The sequence below is a fragment of the Nematolebias whitei genome, chromosome 2, assembly GCF_014905685.2.
Source record: "Nematolebias whitei isolate Nwh7 chromosome 2, NemWhi1, whole genome shotgun sequence".
Lineage (NCBI taxonomy): Eukaryota > Metazoa > Chordata > Actinopteri > Cyprinodontiformes > Rivulidae > Nematolebias > Nematolebias whitei.
In genome coordinates, this window is record NC_056499.1 from 28,512,180 (window position 1) to 28,537,236 (window position 25,057).

The following is a 25,057-nucleotide window of genomic DNA, read 5'->3' on the forward strand; positions in this document are numbered from 1 at the left end:
AGCTGTTTTGCTAATTCCAGCACATTTATATTCTTAGGATATTGATTATTGTGCACTGTCCTTTTAAATAAATAAATTAAATTAAATTCCCCACACATAAATTTTGTTTAGACTTATGCCACAACTCAAATGAAGATCATGATTTATAATTGTATAAAGTCATACTTTTGAGACATTTTGCTTGTAAAGTTCTAGTTACTCAGGATCAGACTACCCACAAATGGAATATGTTTGGATAGTTGCCCCAGTCTTATGAGCCTGACTTGTGCACCAATGCTGCCAGTGTCCACTGGCACACAAGCTGGTTCTGAGTTCATTAGGTAGTATTTTGTCTGCTAGTACATTGTGACAGCTCTTATTAAAAAAACTGAACCGTTTGCATTATGTTTGTACACTATTGGTTGTAAAATGGCTGGGATTCAAAGGTTGAACAAATAGCAGGACATGATAAATCTAAAATGTTTGTTAATTTTAGCCAATAAAATGCATTGTTGTCTCACAACTTGTCAACTAATTACTGTGTTTTTTATAATACAAATATATTTTCTGTTATTTTTTCTGCCAAAAATTACCAAAAAAATGTAGAACTGAATATGTTAATCTGTTTTACCACTTCAACTAAAGTCTTTGCATATAAAAAGTTATGTAGCACACAACACCTAACTACCCTTCCCTGTTAGACTTTCAATTTATCAATTTTGTTACATACAAATGTTATGTTTCATTCTACTCCACAGGAGTTATAATAGGACAACTGCTGAGCTTGAATTGAATTGTTGTTAATTCTCGGCTCAGTTTTCATTCAACCTTTATTTAGACAGGTAAATTAATTTAAATTTATTTCTATAGCACAATTCACAACAAAAATATTTTCAGGCCACTGTACATTCACATTCACCTAAATTAAAAAATAACCATTAGTAAAAGTTATGCATCTTCGGAAGCCAGCAGATTGTGTTAAATCGTCACTTTGTTGCAATCCCCCTTTCTGAGCAGCACATGGGCGACAGTGGGAAGAAACAACCCCCTATAAACATGAAGAACTTTCCATCAGAACAAGGCTGAGGATGAACAGATATCTGCCATAGTTGTTTGTTTCCAAAAAATTGCTGAAAAAAATTAACATGAATCTAATCAGACTACTCTCAATGTTTCATCCCCTTAAATGTATTACAAATTTTAGCAGTTGACCTCACATACAGTCTCCAGTAAGATGAACAGGAAAAGATTGCAATATAGCATTGAACCTGTAAAGTAAATCTTTTTTTTTTTTTTTATCTGACAGGTCCAGTAGCTGTGATCAGTGGTGAGGAAGATTCTGCCAGCCCTCTTCATCATGTAAACCATGGAATTATTACCCCTTGTACTCTGGATGCGGGTCCTGATGCTGTTGTGATTGGGATGACTCGTATACCTGTGGTGGAGAATCCTCAGTACTTTAGACATGGACACAACTGCAACAAGCCGACCACCCGTGAGTCCTCTCAGTTGATGTGAAACAAGCTCAGAATGAAAGCAGGAATATTGTTTGAATGTCAAAATAATAAAACAAAATAAAAACTCAGGCAAGGATAGTTATACTGCTGGATTGTCCTGCTACAGCATATTTATTCATTCAATCTTTATTTATACAGGTTAGTCTCATTGAGCCTCGAGGACTCATTTACAAGACTCATAGTTTAAAGATCAATTCTGACCATGTTTTATGCAGTTTGGATGGGTCACAAATTCTTTAAAATGCAAACGGTTTCATGTGCATGATGGCCCTTATTGTGATTATTTTGGCTTTTTAAAATTAAGTATCTAACTTATTAACACTGGAACAATCATGCTTGTTTACTATAGAGAACACTTAAAAGAAGACACTTGTTCTCATGTATCAAGTGTAGAGTTTATTATTTTATATGACTGTTTTGCCATTGTGCATTTTACAGAGAAAGGTGTACCCAGTGATGCTTGAAACTGAGATTTCCTACATTAATACTATAAGGTGCTGTAGGAGCACAAATTATATCTGATATGGTAATGCAGCAAAGGCCAAACAGATAGAAAAAAACAGATGTGGTGTCTTCACATCCTCATTTTGACTGCTGCATATTGATCGTAATGAGCTGAGCAAATCTGAGCAAAGTGTTTTGGCCCTCAAGACAAAAAAAAAGTATAATTTAATATCCACTGCAGAGTCTGTGTTATTGTATGGTGTTAGCATCTGGTAGAATACTGCCAGACTCTACACGAACAACCCGTTTAGGCAAAATCAGCGTTTTGTAATCGTCTGCTGGTGTTTAGAAACTCACCCCCTACCTTTCCCTAAAATCCACTCACACTCCCTTGAGACTCATGTTCCAAGTTGGGAAAAGACAAGAGCACTTTAAGGCCTAATTACTCACAATTACATTGACTGCTCAGGAGAAACGGCAGAAAACAACTGTTCCAGCAGCTACAGGCAGCACTGCTGCCTGCTGCTTCCACTCCAAATGATGCCAGTCAAAAAAAAACAGAGTTTCAAAAAAAGGCTCTCTCCTTCTGTCCGAATGCCAGAGGCAGCTTTACTATACACTTTTCTGTCTAGCTTAGATCTGGCTGAGTCTCAAAATGGTTGCTGGTCGGGCTAACAGAAGTTGACTCTTGAGTTGGAGCCAATGAGAAGAGAGGAAATCCCATTTAGAGGTGATAAATAAATGACAGGGCTTATGTATTATGAATAGCATGAATTTTTAATATGCAGCCATGTACTGATTTATAACATCTCACATCTCAGACAAGAGATCTGATTACAAGCTAATGAATAAATGACAGTAGGCACAAATGAAACTTTCTCCATATTTTGTGCACCTGAAAATGGATATCAGACCATGCACATGCAATGTTGCAGCTTCAACATAGGTCTTACTAAAAGTTCTTTCTCTCTCAGTATGCAGCCCACCTTTTCTTTCTACGGATTTGATTCTACGTGCATGCATTAAAAAAAGGAAACGATGGGAAGTGAACCCTGAATTCATCACAAGGTCATAATGGCCACAGTTTCTGCTATTGGCAAGGAAAACAAAATAGATCTGAACGGCTCCTGCCTCTGCCGATCATACGCAGAATATGAATGCCTTCTTTACCCCCCAGGACATGCACACAGTGAAAGGAAATTTCTCTGCCTATCCGTGTGTAAATCTGCAGCATGTGTGTGGGTGTTTGCCAGTGAAAATGAATCTCTGCATGTACGTAGATGTGGGCGTGCTGTTGGTGCAGCTTGTAGGGATGAAGAATTTGCCGTTATGTCACCTTTCATTCCCTCTGCCTCCTATATGATTTGATGTGTCAGGAGTCTCTCGGGTGTCCCTTGGGTTCTCAATGTCCTGCTGGCCTTGCTCAGCAGGATTGTTCTGCAGCACTCACTCAAACGTAGTGTTATGTAGCTCTACCAGTCTCAACCATGAATCCATAATGTATTCATTCATTTTCTTGAAAGCTTCCTATCTGAGGGAACAACATGCTGCTAAAGCACACACACAGGAACACACAGAAACTGGGCTTACAGCAGGGACACAAGCTCACACTTAGACACACTACTTACCTGTGTCTATCAGGAATTCACTAATGCGACGGTCAGTCTTAATTTGCCTTCATGATTACACCTATTGGTCATTTTTTTCTGTATTTTGACTTTAGCTCCTGCAGTAACAACAAAGGGAGAACAGGTCTGTAGATGCTGCTGTGTTCCTGTTTAAACAGCTTCTTATAATGAACACATTAAACAAACCACACACTGTTGTGGCTGTTACAGACCAAGGCCTGAAATTGGTAATTCAAGAACTATTATAAAAATGATTACAGTTGCCCCGTTATTCAACTGGCACCTCTGCAAACACAGTTTAGAGGCCATCATCAGAGTTAGCGCTGCTGTTATTCTGATGCCAATTTAAAAGCTGTGTCTTCACACCATCGGTTGCACTTTGAATGGAACCACTGGCCTTGACTATTGCTGCAGTAAACAGACGAGTTGTGACCAATGAGGACATTTGTTGAGATTAGTCTTTTGTTTTTCACCAAGAAAGCTGGAAAAAAGGCCAATCCTAAAGAAAAGTTGCCGCATCAGGGAGATAAAAGCAGCGAAGGCAAAGGACAATTCTTTAGCCTAATGACAGATCCATATCTAGTCAGATTCTCTGTCTCCCAGCAAGTGCTTTTGTTTTATCACCCAGTTAGCTATTTTAATTACAGATTTGTCACATCCCGCTGGCCAAAATTAGACAATAGCTTTTGATGTTTGACTGTAGCACATAGCCTTCCATTATGTCCATGTTATTATGGACATTACTCCTGGGCATGTCTTGGACAAACTTCTCTTCACTGTCCACCCTGCTTTTGCTGTAATAAAGACAGAACGATGCTTGCGGTGGTGTTTTTGAAAATTGAATTGTTTCCAGTAGAGGCAAAGAGTGACTATCATGGCTCCTTGACAGCTCAGTCAATGAATGTAAATGAAAACCTTATGATTTAAAGTCAGTATTAAGCCAGTGATTTAATAAATTATAATGTGATTAAGAAGAAACAGCCCCGCAGTGGAGCTAACTGATTTGAAACAACCTACTTTAGTTTGTGACCTAAAAGTCCAAACGTTCTTCGAAGTTTAGCTCACCACACAAAAAAAAATAATCTAAATGTAAATGTCCATAATCATTGGCCTAATACGTCTTGAATAAATATAGATTGCCTACCACCTTTTATTGCAAACTATTGAACTAAGAATATTTTATGTTGAGGAATGAAGGAGTTAAAAGCATTTTGGTCTAAGCTTGATTAAGAAAATATGTGCATTCTCATATTACTTCAAAATTGCCATCTTTACGGATGATGTGGCGCTGGTAATGGTGACGGGACATGAGTAGAGCTCGTGCTTCTATGTACGGTATGTCTTGTGCGAATACATTTTGTTTCTGTTTTTAAAAAAAAATCATTTTCTGTGTATGGTAGAAAGCAATAAGTATGACTTCTTGTGTGGCATATGTTTTTGGTAATTTTGACACTTTTTAGTCACATTTTTTAACGGACTCTGTGAGTACCACTATGGTAGAGTTCCTTCTTTTTCTGCGGGACTCCAGTGCAGGTGTTGTGGAACCTGCTGCAGTTTTCCCAGCGAACATTTTCTGGACGGGGACCTCTGCTAAAGATTGGTGCTGAGAGCACAAGTCACCAGGCGTAACAAAACGGGGAAAGCGTGATGGTGTTGACCAAAGGCTGAAGTAGTGGGATCTCTGTCATATGCCGCTTCCAACTATTATGTTGGCAAATGTCCAATCACTCCACAGCAAAATTGATGAACTTCAGGCAAATGTAAAGTATTTGGAGGAGTACACACATGCCTATATTTTGTCACTGACCAAAACCTGGCTCATAGATCATGACTTGCAAATGGATTTGGAGATTGAGGGCTTTGGTGAGCCCACTTCTTTGGACAGAAACTCCAGAATGACCGGTAAATCACTCGGTGGAGAACTGTACCTTTACGTGAATAAAATGTGCTGTGGAGCTATTGTCATCAGGGAGTCGATGTGCACTCCAGATATTGACCTTTTCTCTGTGTCTCTTTGTCCATTTTATCTGCTGTTCTCGCAGCTCTTCATCACATTTGTTTACATTCACCCTAAGGCTAATACGGACCTAGCTACTCAAGCTTTGCTGAACACCGTGCAGCAGTTAAAGAAGATCTCCCTGGATATTAGCTAGAGTGAACTATAAGGAGAGGGTGGAGAATATGTTCAGGCCCAATGACTCCCAGCTGGCATGGGAGGGGGTTAAGTCCATGATGGGGATGCCAACTAAGAAATCTTACACTTAACTCCTCGTCAGCTTTGGAATTGTCAAATTGTTTTAATTTATTTTACAATTGTTTTAGCACTACTGATTTTATTGTTAAGGTTTTAAAAATGTGCCGTTGGGTGCCACAGTGCAAAATGACAATGGAAGTGTGTTTAACATTTTTCAAAGGACCAAAGAAAGTAAAAGTCCAGGTCCTTGCAGCATAGGAGGTCATATTCTTTAAAAATGTGCCCTGCGACTAGCAGACTTTTTTTTTCATGTCTCTCCAAACTTATAGGGTCCCCCAGCTTGCAGACTTTATTATTGTTCCAATCCCAAAAACCAAGACTGCTCAGCCACTAAACAACTTCAGGTCTGTTGCCCTGACTTCATTAGTAATGAAGTCATTTGGAAAAACTTGTTCGGGAGATCCTCCTGTCAAAAGCTGAAGAACATTTGGACCCACTTCTGTTTGCTTATCGGACATGTAGACGGGTAGCGTATGCAACAGGCACACTTTTAAATATTATTTTAAGACACTTAGAAGGTAAAAAAAACATTTCTAAGATTGATTTTTATTGATTTTTCATCTGCTTTTAATTGTATTCCAACCCACATTTTAGTAAATAAATTACAATGATGTTATGGTCTTGATTATGGCCTCATATGTTGGCTTGTGGACTTTGTAAGTGTTCTGTCCCAGCGGGTGAGGGTCAGCAGGGTTCTCTCTGATGCCCTTTTGTCCTCAACTGGCTGCATTATTTTGCTCCTTTTATTTATTTTATATATGAATGATTGTTGCAGCCAGTATCCACAGCATCACATTTAAAGGTTTGCTGATGACTCTGTCATCGTATCCCTTCTCAGCAGTGATGCCCAAGGACCTCACTGAATGGTGTCTTCCTTTTTAAAGTTACATGTTTCTAAGACAAATGGTCATTGATTTTATTTAAAAAAAAAAAAAAAATTCAGTTGCCACTCCTGTGGTCATTAATGGTGAAGCTGTTGAGGTGGTGCATCAGTATAAACATCTGGGAACTGTTCTTGATGACGAACTGACTTTTGATACGTGAACTCACTTTGTAAGAAGGCCCATGAGAAAAGGTATTTTTATTTTACTTCTATGAGAATGTTTTATCAAGTCTCTTTTAACTTTCACCTTTATCTGTTAATTTGGATTTTTAATATGTAAGAACCGGAACAAACTCTCGGGGATTGTCAGGATGTGCAGCAAAATTGCTGGAATAGCCCTACAGAACCTCCCTGACCTACACAATATGAGGTCATTGAACAAGGTCAGGCTGATTCTGATCACTCAGTCCATGGTGAGTTCAGGTTGCTTCCATTTGGACACAGGTATCTTTTGCCTAGATGTAGGATGAGCAGACTGAAAACCTTATTTATATCTGTATCAATCATGCTTCTCCTTGAACAGTGATAATTTCTATAGTTATTTTAGTGTTTTAATGTCTTGTCAAGTATGGGTGTTTTATGTTTCTACTGACTGTGAAACAAATTGCCCATTGGTCATAATAAAGATTCTCGAGCTTGAACTTGACCTTGAATCTCAGATTATGTATTAGCACTCAGAGTATGGTTTCAGATGACCCTTAGCTGCTGCCACAATTATAGCCTGATATTTGTAGAATTGGCTGACTATTAATAATTGATTAGCTTGGTTGCCACTTTGAATTAATTTGACTCTACCAGGTAATCATATTTAGATGTACATTCAATGTTTAAAACTCGTTTAAGAGGTTCATTAAACCTCTTGCTCACAGACAAACAGTGTTGAGTCCTAAAGGTATCGCCTACATTTTTAGGCAAAGATCTTTCTAAATGGGAAGCACTTGGAGTAAGTGTTGGGAATTACTCAGCTACTACCACACCAACTTTTAGCTTAATATCTGTAAACCTGACTGAGATAGAACCTTTTTTTTCTTTTCCTATAGTCAGGTGGCTGATTCGGTCATCTTGAATGGAGTTGCCTTTTAAAGTAAATCAACTGTTGGTATAAACCCAAACATAACATAATACAAATTTCTCTATTATTTATCCAGGGATTCATGAAACACTTTACTGAGTCACACAGTTTTGACTGTTGTAGTGTAAAACTTTTAAACAAAAATTGTATCTTATTTCTAGTGCTCAGAGTAAGTGTTGGGGTGGACGCTCAGCTACTACCACTTTATTTTTTTTTCTGAGGTCAGTTAGCTGTGACAGTCATCTTGAAGTGGGGTCACTCAAGTCCATCAGTATTAGAAGTTTATCCGATGATTACTGTCTAAGAGTTTCATTAACATCTGCTTAGTTGTGCATGAAATATTTATCTAAAGGCAGGCAAACACACACAGAAACAGGCAAACTCATTATTGCCTTTATATAATTTTACTTTGTTAAATTAGTTGAGCTCTCACAATTGTTTTGATTTGGTCAAGATAGCAAAACTAAACATACAGTACTACAGTATTTTTGAGAGCAGCAATATTTTCTATTTTTCAGGGCAAGGCCTTGATGATTATTTGATTCTCTTCTCTGAGGACCAAGCGATAAGTGTTTTTACTGTGGCATAAAACAAACCTAAATCATCAACATTTTTCCCCAATAAAACTTGCATAAAGGGCTTTTATGGTTTTATAGAAACACAATTTGTCCTGCATCTTCAGGGAACAACAGCTTAGGGGAGGATAGCATGCCTCATCTTCTCTAAGATGTCAAATATAGCAACTGAAGACTTTTAAAGAAACTCCCCCGGGCAGCAAGTGTAAAGTACTTAGTGCTTAAATGTACTTAAAGCTTAAAGTTTAATCCAGCCATAACACTGGGGTTCTGCTTAGGGGGAAGCCTTCGTCAAAAGACATCAATCAGTTTTATCCGCAAATTCTATAAATGTTGCAGGAGCTCCTCTCTGCTTATTATTAGATAATTGATAGTACAACAATAGGTGGAGGTAAAAATAACACGTTGAAGTGGAGATTATTTTATCAGTCCTATTTTTACTGTAGATTTAATTCATTTTAATGTAATCATAGCTACATATCGTAAAGGTATACTTTGAAGGCCAAACAAGTCTTTCCACTCAGCTCTGCCTCATTGTATCAGGCTGTCAGGATTTTCTTCCAGCAAGCTCAACAACAAATACAACATTTATTCAGTTAGAGCATCTTTGGTCCAGAACATAAAACATCCATGTGTGGGCCACAAACTGAGTGTGGATTTTTGTTTTGGCTCATACAGCAAGAAACTAATTTTGATTTTATAAAAGCAGATAATATATTTATATCAGTATCCAGTTCTCATTAAATATAATTAATGTATGTGTAATTCATGTCAATTCAAATCTATTTTAGAGTATTTACATACATACATACATTTAAAATTTAGAACTCTTTTACCAAAATGCTGCACATGTAAAATAACAGCTATCAAACTGCACTTATTATAGAATTACAATAAAATAAATACAAATAAACTTGTCATAATGTTGCAATGTCATTAAAATCACACCATGAGATAAAAATGTCAATGAAAACTCGTCTCAGCCGCCTGAGGAAGTAGAGTCTCTGATGAGCTTCCTTGATAAGGCTGGGGCTGGTGGTGTTGTTGCTCCAGCTGAGGTTGTCATTCAGGTGCACATCCAAGTCCTTGTAGCTGGAGACCACTTCCACTGCAGATCCTCCTATATTCGAGGGCCGGGGGGGCGGTGGGGGTAGGTGTGTTTGTTTCATCTGAAGTCCGCGACCATCTCTTTCTCTTATTAACATTGATATGAAGTTTGTTCTTCCTGCACCAGCTCTCCAGGTGTTCCACCTCCTGCCTGTAGCTGGACTCATCATTGTTTGTGATGCATCCCACCACCGCTGTATCATCTGCAAACTTTATAAAATGACAGGCTGTATGGGTAGGTACACAGTCGTACACGAGCAGAGTGACCTGGAGAGGGCTCAGCACACATCGCTGAGGGGAGCCAGTGCTGAGTGTTATGGTAGAGGAGAAGTTGTGGATCCTCACAGGTCTGTTTGTTAAGAAGTCCAGTAACCAATTGCAAATGGAGGGGCTTAGTCCTAATGTGAGTAGTTTGCCCATCAGACTTGACTGAAAAAATTTGGATTGTATACCTGGATTATTGAGCATGGACTTTGTTGTTTTGAACCAGTTTGACATGTCTGGCGGCCAGGAAGAGGGCCGGCACAGGAGGAGGGGCGACAACGGGGTGAGGGCTACTGGATGATAGTCATGTCATTCAGACCAGTCACTGTAGAGCTCTTTGGAACTGGGATGATGGTGGCAGTCTTCAGGCAGGTGGGAACTGTTGCCAGGGTGAGGGAGGAGTTAAAAATGTTGGCCAAGACCTCACAGAACTGATCAGCACAGTCTTTCAGCACCTTCCTTGGGATGTTGTCTGGATCAATTGCTTTGTGAGGATTTATTTACTTCAGCTTTATTTCAGCCTTAATTGCCAAACAATTAAAAAAAAGTTTTTAAATTAATCAAGAACATACTTTTTTTTTTTAATCAGGCTCCTACAGCAACAACAGCCTGACCTCTCTTTTGATTTTAATATGCTCCTTAGAACATCCAGGACCTTTGTGACCTTTTTGAAGATTGAAAGGTTCAAACAGCTGAAGCTCTAACAAGGTGCTGACTCATTTATTCATTTCAAACAAACAATAAAATCAGTAGACCAAAGCAATAGATCAGAGACATGTTCATACCAAAGTAAAGGCTGCTTCAGACATCAAGATGACATGAAAGTATAAACTCTTTTGTCAGTCTTTAAAGGATGAAAAATAACTGAACCTTGGCAAGACCCCTCAGCTGGTAAAAAAAACCACACACAAAAAAAACTGCTCCAACAACAACATTAACAGCATTTATTTACCTATGAAAAGTAGTCATGCCAAAAATTACACCCAAGTTATTGAAGATTTTTAAAAGTTCAGGTATTTTTTTAAATATTTGGCAGTAAACAACTCTGTTTTTCAAGGGAATGAGTTTTTGCTGATCTTTGGACTATTCCCAAACAGCCAGTTTTGTGTCTTCATTCACATCTTTAATAAACTAAATAAAGGTCTCTCTTGAAAATGGGTTCTCGTGACTCAATGAGACTGCCTGTATAAATAAAGAGTAAATGAAAAAAATAAATCTTTAATAAACTCATCTGTACATTTCCTCATTTTGCTGTTTAGCTAACTACAATGCCTTTCTTATTAGTGAAACAATCGACTTCAGTTGTAACAGTCTTTGCAATACACACAGCATGGAATCAGAAGAAAACTTTATTATATTAGAATTGATCATAATGTTGCACATATTATTAATGACCATACTAACTTAGCTGCATTTCAAAGCTATTTTAGATCCTCTACATGAAGTGATTCTCACTTGGTGGTGCCCTGCAAGCTCATTCGACAAAAGCATAAAGAGCCAGGCAGATGCCATCTACTGTTTAGTGTATATGACAACAAAACCAAAAATAAGTTAAATATATCTATACCTGCTTGATATTGTTCAGGTTTTAGGAGGTTGTGTCTGTTTTCAGTGGTCATCAGGTACACTTTGGACAGGTCACCAATCCATCCAAGTTCCAACACAGAGACAATCATGCACAAACACACTCACACCTAATCAGTCCAGATTCTCCAGTTAACCTAACAAATGTGTTTTTGGACGGAGAGAAAACTGCAGTGCCTGGAGTAAACCCACATGTTCATGTAGATTATGGAAACTCCTCACATACATTTTTTCACACCTATCATTTTTCACCAGCCATTTTCCCACCTATTAGGAATTTCAACCATGTGACCAGAGTGGCCCGTCTGTGGGTGGGACTAACAAAGACCCTAACGATCCTCTTTTGTGAAGAGTGAGAGGTCAATCTGCATTTGTCAGTCTTCATTATGCTAGTTTACAGAACACCTCAGCTGTATAACTTTAATCCCACACGCCTTGTTTCTTTGAATTGAGAAAATTCCTCAGATGAGAAGCAGCATGTCTTCAGTTACAAATAAAGTCCAGTTTTTTTGCTTTTAATCTTGTTTGGATTCCTCACAGAAAGTGTCAAACCCAGAAGTGCAAGGTAACAATGCTGGCCAACTGCACTACCATGCTGACCACAAATGTTTTATTTAAATAATAAAAACTGCCATAAATACTAAAAATACAGCTAACAGATGCTATTTAATTAAAAAAATGGCTCATGGCCTAATTTTGTTGATGACATAAAGTAATATTTTAAGCGACAGAAGTACCGTAATTCACTATAATATCACTATAATATAATATCCTGATGCATGCTCAATAATACAAGTAGAAATATCTAACAAAGTTAAGTCAGGTCCTCTGGATGGATTCTTCTTTTTGAAACATTTCAAGAAGAAGAATCCACCCAGAGGGCCTGACAACTTTGTAAGGTCAATAGTATGAACCTTTGGTTCTCTAAGTAGATACAGTAAAATGCTGTTGTTTCTATTGTACAGAAGAATAACAGTACATTTGCATGGGTATTGTGCAGTTTTATCATTAGATTGGAGGTGTGAACTTGGTGACAAAAGCTGCTTTTGGACCAGAACATCTCCAAGGGCTCTCTGAGATGTATGGAAATCAGAGAGCCACCTCAGGGGCTTTCCCTCTAGTTGCATTCTCACCACAGATATGAAGCCTGGAGGTGACATAACAAGCAGCAGATGGTATAGTCGAGTGAAAACCACATTCAAATTTCCCTATTGAATACAGGCTCACGCTTTCACTGACATCCAGTGATACACTAAAATTGTCTGGAGCAATCATCACACCGTTAAGTTGCTTCAACCAGTTTCTGTATGATGACATGACCACATCTGGACAGGAGATAGGAGCCATAATGTTACTTCAATACAGATGGGACAGAACAATGTTTGACATTTAATATCTGTTGTTCTGTCAAACAACTAAAGATGATCACAAGCACACTAATCAGAAAGTGTGACTGATTTGATGTTGTCCCAGTGACCTGTGAGAAAAAAAGATAATGAATGTATTTTTTTAATATGTGAAGTTTTTGAACAAGAGTTCAATGAATCGTGGGATGATTTCTAGTCTGTGCTTTGCTGACTGGTCTGCTGTACCCACTGCTGTGTTGCCTTCTTGTAAAGCCAGACTCGGTCTATTATCTATGAGCTAAATTAACCATAATGATTTCTCAGCTGTCACTGAGAAATGAAGTCGTGTTCTAAAACATAAACAGACATTTAAAAAGAAAACAAGTTAAATAAATAATGTCTTCATTTGTTATAAAGAAACCCATTGACACCTTGCTACTTTGAATGCAAGAGTGATAACATAGTTTTCTGTCAAAAGAAGCACCTGGCTTATTTCCTGCACCTTTTTAAGCCTTTCTGAACAAAGCGAGCATCGACAGAAAGGAATCAGGCAGTCGCAGACACACGGACCGGCATTCAGCCAGCAGAGGCAGGTTAAGAGTCGAAACCCACTGAGAGTTGACAGTGAAAGCTGTCCTTCATGTCGCATTTTCCCAACCATGCCAGATGACGCACAGCCCCAGCGCTGCTGTGAAATTCATGCCAGAGGGCTTTTTGTATGCTATCAGCTGCTGGATGAGTGCCTCTTACTTAAATACCATATTCACCTCCTGTAGAGCCATAGACCAATGAAACCAAGGCTACATTATAGTCTTCTCTGTAAAACTCTTTTGTAGCTTCTTGTACAGTAACAAAATGGAAGGAAACTATAAAAAACCTGACTATGTTAAATGAGTCTGAGTGGAAAATGATTAGTCAATTTAATATTTTAATATAATAGCATTGCAGCTATGTTTAAAAGTTTAGACTTGAAGCTTTGCTTTATATTCTAAAAAGATTCAAGGTTCAAGGTTCTTTATTGTCATTAGCATCACATGTATAGATATTGTATAGATCTAGTAGAGTGCTGTATGAATGGGTAAATGAGGGCACAGACTGTAGTTCCAAGTGCTTTGAGTGTCTTGATAAGATAGAAAGGTGCTATATAAATACAGTCCATTTACCATTTTGTGATAATTGTGTACTCAAGGTCCCAGTTACACCCAAAAATAGCAAAAATATAAAGTATAAAAAGGAAACAGTACCCAAGATATACACTAAGATATACGCTAAACAATAATAATGTAATATAATACGGTGTATTAAACAGCAGCCTGAACATGAGTCTGTTGTGAGCAGATGGGCATGAATATAGCAGCTTAAAGGCAAGAAATCAGCAGCATGGATTCTTGTTTGTCATTTGTTGTGGATTCTTGTTCAGAAGATGTTTGTTTTTTTTAAGAAAAAAGTTCCTCAAATCAAGATCCTACAAAGTAACTGCAAAAAAAAAACCCCTGTAAATTAATGTTGAGGTGTTGCTTGAAATAAGATTTTGTGTGTATGTCCTCAGCATTTTTCCACTGTACCACCATTTTTTAGAGGCAGAGCTAGAAGATGCACATTGATCAACCCAGTGCGGGAAAGCTGCCAAGAAGAAAAATACTCATATATGCACACACCTGTGAGCACAGTGTTAGTAGCTGGAGAAAAGGCACACTCAAAACATGCACACTAACACTGGATGAAGTTGGCAGGTAGCTGCAGAGAAATGCATTCACAATCACAGACTCACACACACACACACACACGCACATCCTTGGGTGCAGAACAAAGCCCTCCAAACATCTGTTCTCCCCCAGCAGCCTGACCTGACGAGCTGAGTAAATCTCAGAGCTGCGTTGCCTCTCCCTCCAGGGACAATGTTTGCTGGCATCGAGGCCTCAAGTGAGCCCGGACAAATGAATGATGCTGAGCTGTGGGATAGAGATTTAATCTCAGGGCTTCTCAGCATGCCACTCTGGGTAAATAGGCTGCAGGATGCAGCCCATGTCGGCCCTGCAGAGGAAACTGAAGGTTAAAGTAACTTGTCTGCACCACTGTCAATAGGTGTGCTCCATAATAGTGGCTGCTATCCCATCGGTGGAGCGGAACAAGGTGCTCGGTGCAAACCAGATCAGATGAATTATTCACATAAGGAGGTAAAGAAGAAGAGACCGCTGGTACAAATGTAGAGCTAAACAGGTTTTCAGTGTAGGTGTTTGAATAGTAACACTGTTTGTTTTCTTAATTTCACAGGTTATGTAAATGTTTAACAGTTTATTAGACAACTTTAAAAAGAACACACACAAAAAAAACACCCTCTTAGTTAAACTGAAGTTCTTAATGCTAATATAAAAAGGTTACACAAGAAATAATGTCAACAGTCTCCTGGTATTATTAAAGGTTTGATTCTGTAAAATTAGTTTATAAATGTTGCGAGTTATGTTGTATTTATTGAAAAGCTGGATAATGATGACAGGAGTTCATGTGAAACAGCATCAGATGTAGAAAACTGAAAGTTTATATAAATAAATAGTTTAATGTTTTTAACAAAACGCTGTAGTTTAAGTGCATTGAATGAAATAAAACTGACATTACACCTTCAAATTATTATTTTTAAATACTCCCCCTAAAATTAACGGAGAAGGCAAATTAAACCATTGCACTCAGACAATGTTCAATGAGATCTTCTTCTTCTTCTTTTGGCTTTTCCCTCTTCAGGGGTCACCACAGCGAGTCTTCCTCCTCCATCTCACTCTGTCCTGGTTATTGCAATGAACTTTAGCAGATGTTTAAAATCTCTTAAGAGCGGTCAAGGTCGAGAGCTTCAGATCTTTTTGTGAGGTGTTCCAGGATACAGGAGTGGAGTGGGAGAAGGTCCTTTTGCAGTGGTTCATTTGAGCTGGATTCTGCCAGAACAAGATCCAAGAACTCTCTCATTTTGACCGCTCGGATCCGGCAACTCAAATCGCTGCCCCTAAAAGTCCAAAGTCACTGTGCAGTTTTATTTTGAATATTTATTAAAAATACAAGGAGAGGAGACGTTGCCCAGTCTGTGGAGTGGATGTTCCAGCCGCACCGTGCTCCTGCTAGCAGAGACACAGACTGTATGTCCCGCGGGTGCGGCTTCATCCACCTTCAGCTGTGCGCCCTGAGACAGTTGTTTTACGCGCAGCGTCTTCAGACAGCTCTGCAGGACGCGTGCACAACTGCTGTGTCGGAACTCCTGCATACATTACCGCGGTGCATAACATTTCAGACATAATAAATAAGCTTACAGTAAAAAAAAGGAAAAAAAGGAAGCTTGACAGAATCAGAGTTGCATTCACACAGGCTTGTTAATTGTTGTTGCGCTCTAAAATAGTAATTTCAATTCAACCCTTCGTTATACAGGTTGTTAGTCTCATTGAGCCTCATCATTTACAAGAGAGTCCTGTTTTTAATTAATTTATTCAAATGTTTACAGATGTTTAACAACTTTTTAAAATACACCAAAGTGCAGGAAATGTCATCTCTTTTATTCCAAATATTCTGTGGGAGGAGCCACTTGACTTCTTTTTTTTTTTTCTCATTCTTTCCACTGCTGACAGTTTTACATCACAAAGTTATTTACAATGAATTTTATGGGTATTTGTACGTGCAAATTGTAGAGGCAGTAGGTTTCTATAGCACTTCTGGTGCAGCACAGGGTACACTCTGCAGGAGAATTATAACATTAATATTATCTGGTCAAAATTTAACAATTCCTCCAAACAAGGTCTTTCAAAGTGCTTTCTAACAAAGGCTGGAGACTAATTTTATATTTTCTTTCCACAAAATATGACTTCAAACAGTCTGAACTATCTCTTTAACCTGAAAAAGGTGCCTTTTCTTAGAAATAAGGTGGTAAAAGTGGCCAAAAGTATTTACTAAAACATTGGGTAAAAATGCATAATTTGAGGATTGTATGTGTTGTTTAAACTGTGAAGTTAGTTCAGATTTAAAGACTTGCGTAACAAAGTCAGATGGCTTGATGTTTTGATTAAGATGATAAAATTTGATGAAACAAATGCTAATTTCAGATTTTCATGTTAGATAAGACATCATTTTATGAAATAGTCATCTCAACTCATCATAAAAGCTAAGAAAAAATAGGGATAAGATGACAATCAAATATAATGTTCTGATGAAACTGCGAAAAAGAGAAATAAACATGTCTGGCTCTGGAAATATGTGGTTTAAAAACTGTTTCTTAATATCAACGTGCTGATAGATGACAAGATTTCATCTGGAGAATCTTAGAAATTTGTGCAATGTCAGAAATAAAAAAGGTTTTAATAGCTTGATGGTGACAGCACGACAGGTGTCTGTGAAAGCCTCATCCTTGAATGATCATGACGGATGGTGGGGTGAAAAGAACAAAATGAACATAAAGGCATTTAAAAACAGATCATTTGTATTAAGTGGAAATACCATATGATAGTAGAAGATTCTGTTGGGAATTAAAACAACAACAAAAAAAAAAATCTTGAGCAGCAGAAACACTGTCAGAGCCATTCGGTCCATCAAATCTTGTCAGAACACATTCAGAATTTAAAAAAAGTGCACACTTTAAGTTTAGTCTTAGAAAACAGATTTTTTACAGAATGAAGCTTTTTGACAGCAGTGATGCGTTTGTGTCCCTGCTGGAGCTCCTACCCCGAAAAGTGACTGCCAGCTTCTGCAAACACTTTTCTTTTAAATCTACTTTAAAACTGGGGCAATTCTTCTATTTAATGGTGATTTCAGAAATAGTAGCAATGACGAAGTCTGATAAAAACTGCATAGGAGCAGGTGACATTTCCTATGAATCACCTTCTCAATGTGTTTACAACCAGATGGTCTCACAGATCTAAACAAATACAAAGGAGAAGAAGAAGAAAACACCCAGAGGAATTTGGACTAAACAATTAATCCCTGTTTTGAATGAATGAATGTTTGGGAGGTTTAGCTAAGCAGTTGGTGAAGTCTCTTGGTTAAACCTCACTGTGAGGAGGCTTTCACTTCATGAAACATGCTTGGATGTAAAAAAAAATAAATAAATACAAACCTGACTAAAAATTAAATGGCCACCAAAGTTTTATCAGGTCTGGATGGTTTCTTTTTGTTGAAACTTTTCGTTTTTCCATCAAAACACTTCATCAATGCGAGGAGCCACAACAAACTCAGTCTGATTAATAGCGCCTTCGCATAGTGGGTCAACCAGTTTGATGGTGATAAGATGGTTTCTGGAGTCCGCCCTCTCCCCCACTGACTCATTTTGAAGCAATCATGGCCAAAGTGGTTCAAAATATCCTAAAAATTAAATATCTTTATTGAATTCAAAGAGCTCAGGGCATCAGGATGGATTAAAAACATTTGAGTTTCATTCCTAGTCTTAGCTTTAAGATATGACACCTTTACACAATCAAATTCCTCATAAAGCTGTTCTCCTTTGAATATTTCTTTAGTTTGGGTTTATTACCATACAATAAAATAACTAGAGTGCAACTAAAAAGTGACTGCATACTAACTCACAATCACATTTAAGGCATTTCAAAGCTGCTGTGCTGCTCTGAAACAGAGTTTATATCTGCAGATTCAACAAAATCGTTTAGAGCTGAGCTCTCAGCACATTGATCAGAGAGAATGTCTGCTGCATTTTCTTTCTCCCACAGTTCATGACATTTTTCTGAGTAACAAACAACAAGTAGAACTCTGCGCATGTGCAAACACTTCACAAATGTTACTGCAGCCACTAATTGAGAAGCGAGCTGGCTGGGACAGCTGTCCCTGCAGCAGGCGGGAGACATGACTTTTCTCTGACATCATAGTCCGCTTGTTGTTAAAGGTTTGGCATTAGCTATTAAAAAGGGAACAGAGGGATGAAGAGATGCTACAACCACAGGAGAAGTTGCTCAGTTTACAACAGAGGTTGTGACATCAACTGTGTATTAATATCAGTTGTGCAGTAGATTGGAGTGGTGCATGCGATGCTATAGCAAGACTATATGTTTTATATATGTATGTATGTATGAACTCAAAAACATAACTTAAAGGAACAAGTTATAAACTTGCAGTGTCAGATTATGAATGCAAGTTAAGTGCCGTACAATACTTGTGTCAGTTTCAGTAGCCCTTTGTTTGAAATGTTGGGAGTAACGCATTTAGCAAGAATTTAAAATTTTCAATTTCAGTTTATTTATATAGTGCCAAATCACAACAGAAGTAGTCTCAGGGCACTGAACAGAAACATGCACATACATATAAAGTCAGTTAATAACAATGTATATCTAAGGAACCAACAGATTGCTTTGAGTTTTCATTTCCTCACAGTCTCCCCATCTTAAGCAAGCACAGAGGCAACAGTGGAAAGGAAAAACTCCCTTGTGAGGAATAAACCTCCAGCAGAATCAAGCTTTTGAGAAGCGGTCATCTGCTTTGACCGGCTGGGTTTGAGAGGACAGGAAGGAGAAGAACACAATGACAGGTCCAGGTTGGAGGCCATCAGGTTTTCTCTAGGAGGAAAGACATAAAGAGAGAAATCACATGTTAAGAAAGAATAATTACATATACAGTACATACTATTCATTTGTATGTATTTGTAACGGTTCATTTGAAGAAAGGAGATCAATTTGTTCTCCTCAACTCTAAGGTTATAGCAGTATAGGATAAGGAATGAGTCAGGAAACCAATCCGATTAACTATAGGATTTACAGTATTAAAAAGTAAACTTTTAAGCCCAGTCTTAAAACTGGACAATGTGTCAGCCTCACAGACAGAAATTGGAAGTTGGTTCCAGAGGAGAGGAGCCTGATAATTGAAATATCTTCCTCCCATTCTGCTCTTGGAAACACTAGGAGCCGCAAATAAGCCTGCAGTCTGAGAGTGAAGTGCTCTGTTAGGAAAATATGGGACAATAAGATCTGTAATATAAAATGGAGCTAGGTTGTTGAAAATATCGTACCACTTGGTATTGGAATAGATCTGTAGGCAAAGTCGGTGCTAATGTTTTAAAACTTGCATAACTGTACAAAGTATTTCCACTGTGTTAGTCGTAGTTGATGAGGGGATAATCACAAACACCGGAGGAATGACAACAAGGAAGACAGGTGACAGAGGCAGGAGCTCGAGGTGATTACATGGGGGAAGAACGCTGAGGAAGGCAGGAAACAAAGGTACATCCAGATCCTCTCACAAACTAGTCTAGCTTGTACATTAACAGGAAAGGCTGTTTGGGATTTGATTTGAGTATCGTTTAATGACTCTTTGTATAAGAGTGTTACAGCCAATAAAGGGTTTGTTGACATCTCCACTTTTGTGTTGCAAAGATGTTGCCTTTTTATAGGTTGTACAGAAAGAAACAACGTGAGAAATTCTGTACCAGGGAATAAGCTGCCCCCAGCTTCTTCTCTTAATGACTTGGTGAAAAAGCAACAGATGAGCTCCTCTTTATGCCACCATTAGTTTTTCACACATGAACCAATGAAGTTGGCCAAATCCTGCAACAATGTCTGCCTACACATATTATTATATCATCAAAGAACCAGTGACAGCCACAGCTTTGGTTAAAGTGAAGCACAACACTAGCTGCTACTTCACGCATACCTTCCAATTTGGCTCTGTGACTGTTTCTTGCTAACTCAGAGGCAAAACAGTAGTGGGTCAGTTTCAATCCCCTGTTCCACCCTTTCACACAATCCACCATTATGTCATGAAGGCATCTTAGGTCTGAATTGCGTAAAATGGACAATAAAATCAGCCTCATGGCTGGTTTGTTAAAACTCAAACAAATATTAGGTTGATTCATATTCAGTTCTTTTTAACAATAAAACCAGACTGGCCTTCTCTTAAATAGACCTTAACAACGCAATAGCTCAAAAACATTAGTTCAGTTGTACCAAGGATATGAACTGCATGGTGGAATAGCTGGTTAGCACTCTCAGCAAGACAACGTTCAACTTCTATTTGATGCCTTTTTCTCTCTAGGTTTTATTCAGATACTCATGGTTTCTTCCACAGTCTAAAGTAGGTGTGTCAGGTTATTTACCTAGTCTTGTTTATATCTACGTGTCCATGTGATGTGCTGGTGTCTTGTCCATGGTGTATCCTGCCTCTTGTCCAAAGGCTCCCTGTGGCCTTGAAAAGGGGTCAAGCAAGAATTGACAATAACTATATATAGATGGATGAAATTTAACTATATTCTAAAATTTACATTGTGAGCTGCAAAGATTTTATAAAATAAATCTCAGCCATTATAAAAAGGGATAACTAGTAGAGTAGCAATTTCTGGCACGAGCCCGTGCCCGACCCGAAATTTTGGCCGGGTCAGGCCAAAATTATGTGATGGGCAGGCCGGGTCAGGCTCGAGCTTGTGATGCGGTTTTAATTGCGCATGTGGCCCCGCCTGCCCTTTGCTCTTATCACACATCTGAGGATTTTCAATTGACCCACAACAAGTGACATAATAGAGCTGAAAAATATTAAACAAAAGCTTCAAACGGACTCACTCTACGAAGCCAGCAGAGTGAAACCTGCTGATGTGTGTCAGGTGAACGCTCAGATCCAACCGGCAGTTGAAAGAGCTTTTAAAAAGTCGCATTAAGCTTCAGATGGACAACCGGATCATCGGCTGCACTGGTCCCGCTCCACACCTGCTCTGCAGTGAAGGAAGTTGCAGCATCTGAAGCTACAAAAGCTGCAACGAGCAGCGTGTTCAATTAAAATAGCCTTGTTCTATTTCCACAAGTAATTTTGTTCTAAAAATTTTTTTGTTCATCTGTATAATAGCCTATCTTTAGAGTTGATTTTTTTAGGCTATTCACTTTGTATATCAAAATCCATTTGGTGACTAATAAAGAAGCACTCTTATATCTTCCTTTCTTTTTGAAGTAAGTTTTTTTTAAACTATCATGTCAAACTGATTTGCTTACAACGACAATGAAAGCTTAATTTAAAAAAAAGTATTTTAATTTTTTTCGGGTTTGGGCCTATAATTACAATTAATTACGGTAGTTGCGTCAGGTCGGGCTCAGAAAATATGCCTACGGGCAAGGGCATGACCGGGTCGGAGTTTTTAGGCCCAAATGCAACTCCAATAACTAGTAGATCAAATAACTTGGCGGAAGCTATTGTAAATGTTAAACTGAGGCATGTTGTTTCAGTTTAAAGTTTCAAGCATTACCTTTGTAAACCAGGAGCTTAACATCTGTATAAACAGTACCTTCAGGAGGCCGGGCTAAGCCGACAGTCATTCAGTAGATAAAGGCAAGTAAACTAATTATCATATGGAAGGATCAAACGGCCTTATGGGAACAGATGCTTCACCTGATGTGCTCTAAGTGCAGACACATCGGTGTTTGGAAATCAGTGCATTAAAGGCCCGTGAAAAGTCCTACGTGCACTTCCTTGCTCCATACCATTTTGTCCAGCACAGTCATCCAATGATCAGGCTTGATTTAATGAAAGCAGAGGACACACAGATGGAGGATGGATTATATTTTTGAGGCTTTATTTGTCTCCCATGATTGCATTAGACGCGGTGACTTAAAAACAGGAAGACTGAAGCTGTATTATGAGATTAATGCTTTGCATCCCACCATATGAAACAACAGGAGTGTAATAAAAGTAAATAACGCTGTCAAAGAATAAGAAAATGAATGCAAAACTACTGGCACATCAATGTAAGAATAATGTTAAAATAAAAAAAGGTAGAAATTAGAAATATACAGTGACTTTTGATTTTCCTGAAACTAGTGTCATTTCCCTCAATTTATTTCAATGAAAAAAAAACTACTGAACACCAACTGAAGATTTTAAAATTAAACTTATTTTAAAAGTTCATTTTCACTGTTAGTTGTGTTAATCAGGATTGTTTTTACTTCTATTATATTATATTTGTTGCTAAGGAGGAATCTGACAGTTTTATCTCATTAATATTATATAGCACAGAGCTGCTGCTGCAGAGTTGAAGCTCTGAGGCCCAGTCTCATACAGCATGGTGATTTTGATCTAAATGTCTTGTGGACACTATATGTACTCTGTGTGTGCAGACCTACACTAACAGAGCACCACAGCTTTCATGGTGAATCTACAAACTGTCATGTTTTATTCAGAGTGAGCCACAAAGAGTAGTTCTGTTCAGGAAAAACTCCCCACACTCCAGTTTCTGTCAAACTATTTCCACCTGCTCTTGCCTTTTTGTCACTTACATTATGCTGTGGAGCCACTATTTTAAAGGATAATCAATCATTAAAAAAAACAAGATTTCATTCATGGATCACGAACACTATAAGTAACTCCAATAGTGAAAAGAACAAAAGCAGTCTTGACACAGAAATGTAACTATTTGTATTGAAGTGTCTGACGTTTGGCAGTTATTTCTTAATATAAGAAAACCTTTTTGTGACATATTGGTTCAGACAGCTAAACTAAAAAAAAGTCACGAGCTCTTGACTGGTCTGATGTCATTTTCTTGTTTTTTGGCACTTCAAGGATTTAAAACCACTTGAACCTTATAGCTCCCAGTATTCTGTCTTAAATAGTTTCAAAGTAGGATCAATTGCTATTCTCAGCCTTTGACAACATCCTACAGGGTGAGACTTTTTTTTAAACTTTCCCAGAAACAGGTTCACACAATTATTTTTAAATGCTCACTAACAGAAGAAAAGAACAGCCTTGCACTTTTGTTTACACTGTAAATGATCATGACGTCTTTCAGCACAGTCATTAAAAAGCTTGAGATTTTGACCAGACTTTAAAAACACATAAAGTAGTTTCAGGTCTTGGGATCTCTTGCTCTTTTTCCCTGCATCCTGTCAACCTGCATGTCCTCTCTTGGAGACTTAACTGTGAAATAAATTGTCTGGACATGTTTTTTGTTGTTTTTGTTGTTGTTTAGCAAGAATGTATCTGCTATCAAATGTACCATGTGCTATAAAAGGAAATTTCATTAATTCTTTGTCCCACCTTTGTTTTAGTTGTCCAGCATATAAAGCGGAGAGACATCATCCTGAAACGGGAGCTGGGTGAAGGAGCATTCGGTAAAGTCTTCCTGGCAGAATGTTACAACCTCAGCCCCACCAAGGACAAGATGCTGGTGGCTGTCAAGGTACAAACTTCAGTGTATTCTTATTAGTGTTTGTGTGTGTGTGGTGTTTTCATGATGTCAGTCAATGCAATGATTCCGTTGATTTTTCTAATGACTAGGAGATGTGGAGTTTTAGCTTCTCTCCGTTGGCTCCCTGTCATGTCCAGAATTGAATTCAAAAACTTACTTCTAACCTACAAAGCTCTCAACAACCTAGCTCCATCTTACATTAGAGATCTTATTGTTCCACATTTTCCTAACAGAGCACTTTACTCTCAAACTGCAGGATTACTCGCAGTTAGAGTTTCCAAAAGCAGAATGGGAGGACGATCTTCCAGTTATCAGGCTCCTCTCTTGAGGCTGACACATTGTCCAGTTTTAAGACTGGGCTTAAGATTTTCTTTTTGATAAATCCTATAGTTAGGGTTGGCTTGTTATGCTGCTATAGACTTAGACTACTAGAGGAAAAATTGACTTCATTTCTTAAAATTAATTGTTAAAATTGAATAGTTTTCATTTGATCCTATTTCTATCTTAACATGTGAATCTTGACCTGCCATTGTGTATCTGTTCCTCCTTCCTGTTCCTCTCAAACCCAGCCGAATGGCCGCTTGTCCTGAGCCTGGTTCTGCTAAAGGTTTCTTCCTCCTGAAGGAGTTTTTTCTTTCCACTGTCGCCTTCATGCTTGCTTAAGATGAGAGTTCTGCAATGAAGTTAAACTCAAAGCAGTCTGCTCCTCAGATAAATAATGTTAAATTATTATTTTTATGTATGAATGTTTCTGTTCAGTGCCCTGAGACGACTTCTGTTGTGACTTGGCGCTATATAAATAAACTGAATTGAATTGAAACAAAAACATATTGTGGTATGAATATGAAGCATCATAGGTCTGAATAAGAGGCTGCAGATTCAGCAGAATAAGTCCAGAAATGAAAAAGAAGCACTTCGACCTTGACAAAAGAATTTATTTTAAAAAGGTTTAACTGAAGGTTGAGGATCTCATCATCCTCATCGTTTGCTTCAACAAAAAAAAAAAAAAAAATCATTTTCATTTATAGCATAAAAAACAGTTCTGTGACCTCTTTGAAACAACACAACGTGCATTTTCATCCCCACGTGTTCCTGCCTGTGATGAAAAAGAAAGAGGCTTTCTGAATACACTTAAAGGTCAACAAAGGGGAAAAATGTATTGCAGCACTTTCCCCAAATTTATTGTCATCAGCACTTTGGAGTAGGGGTGCACCGATAAATCGGCCGGCCGATCGATCGGCCCCGATTTCCTTAATTTGGGGAGATCGGC

At 38.2% G+C, this 25,057-nt stretch overlaps 1 protein-coding gene across 1 annotated transcript in view; it reads left to right on the plus strand.

The window, feature by feature from the left end:
- ntrk3b (neurotrophic tyrosine kinase, receptor, type 3b) overlaps positions 1-25,057 on the plus strand; it is a 143,389-nt gene that overhangs the window by 88,249 nt on the left and 30,083 nt on the right. The window contains exons 9-10 of the mRNA XM_037694051.1: positions 1,286-1,474; positions 23,648-23,778. Of these exons, the coding sequence (XP_037549979.1) occupies positions 1,286-1,474; positions 23,648-23,778 (320 nt within the window). The remainder of the gene's footprint in view (positions 1-1,285; positions 1,475-23,647; positions 23,779-25,057) is intronic.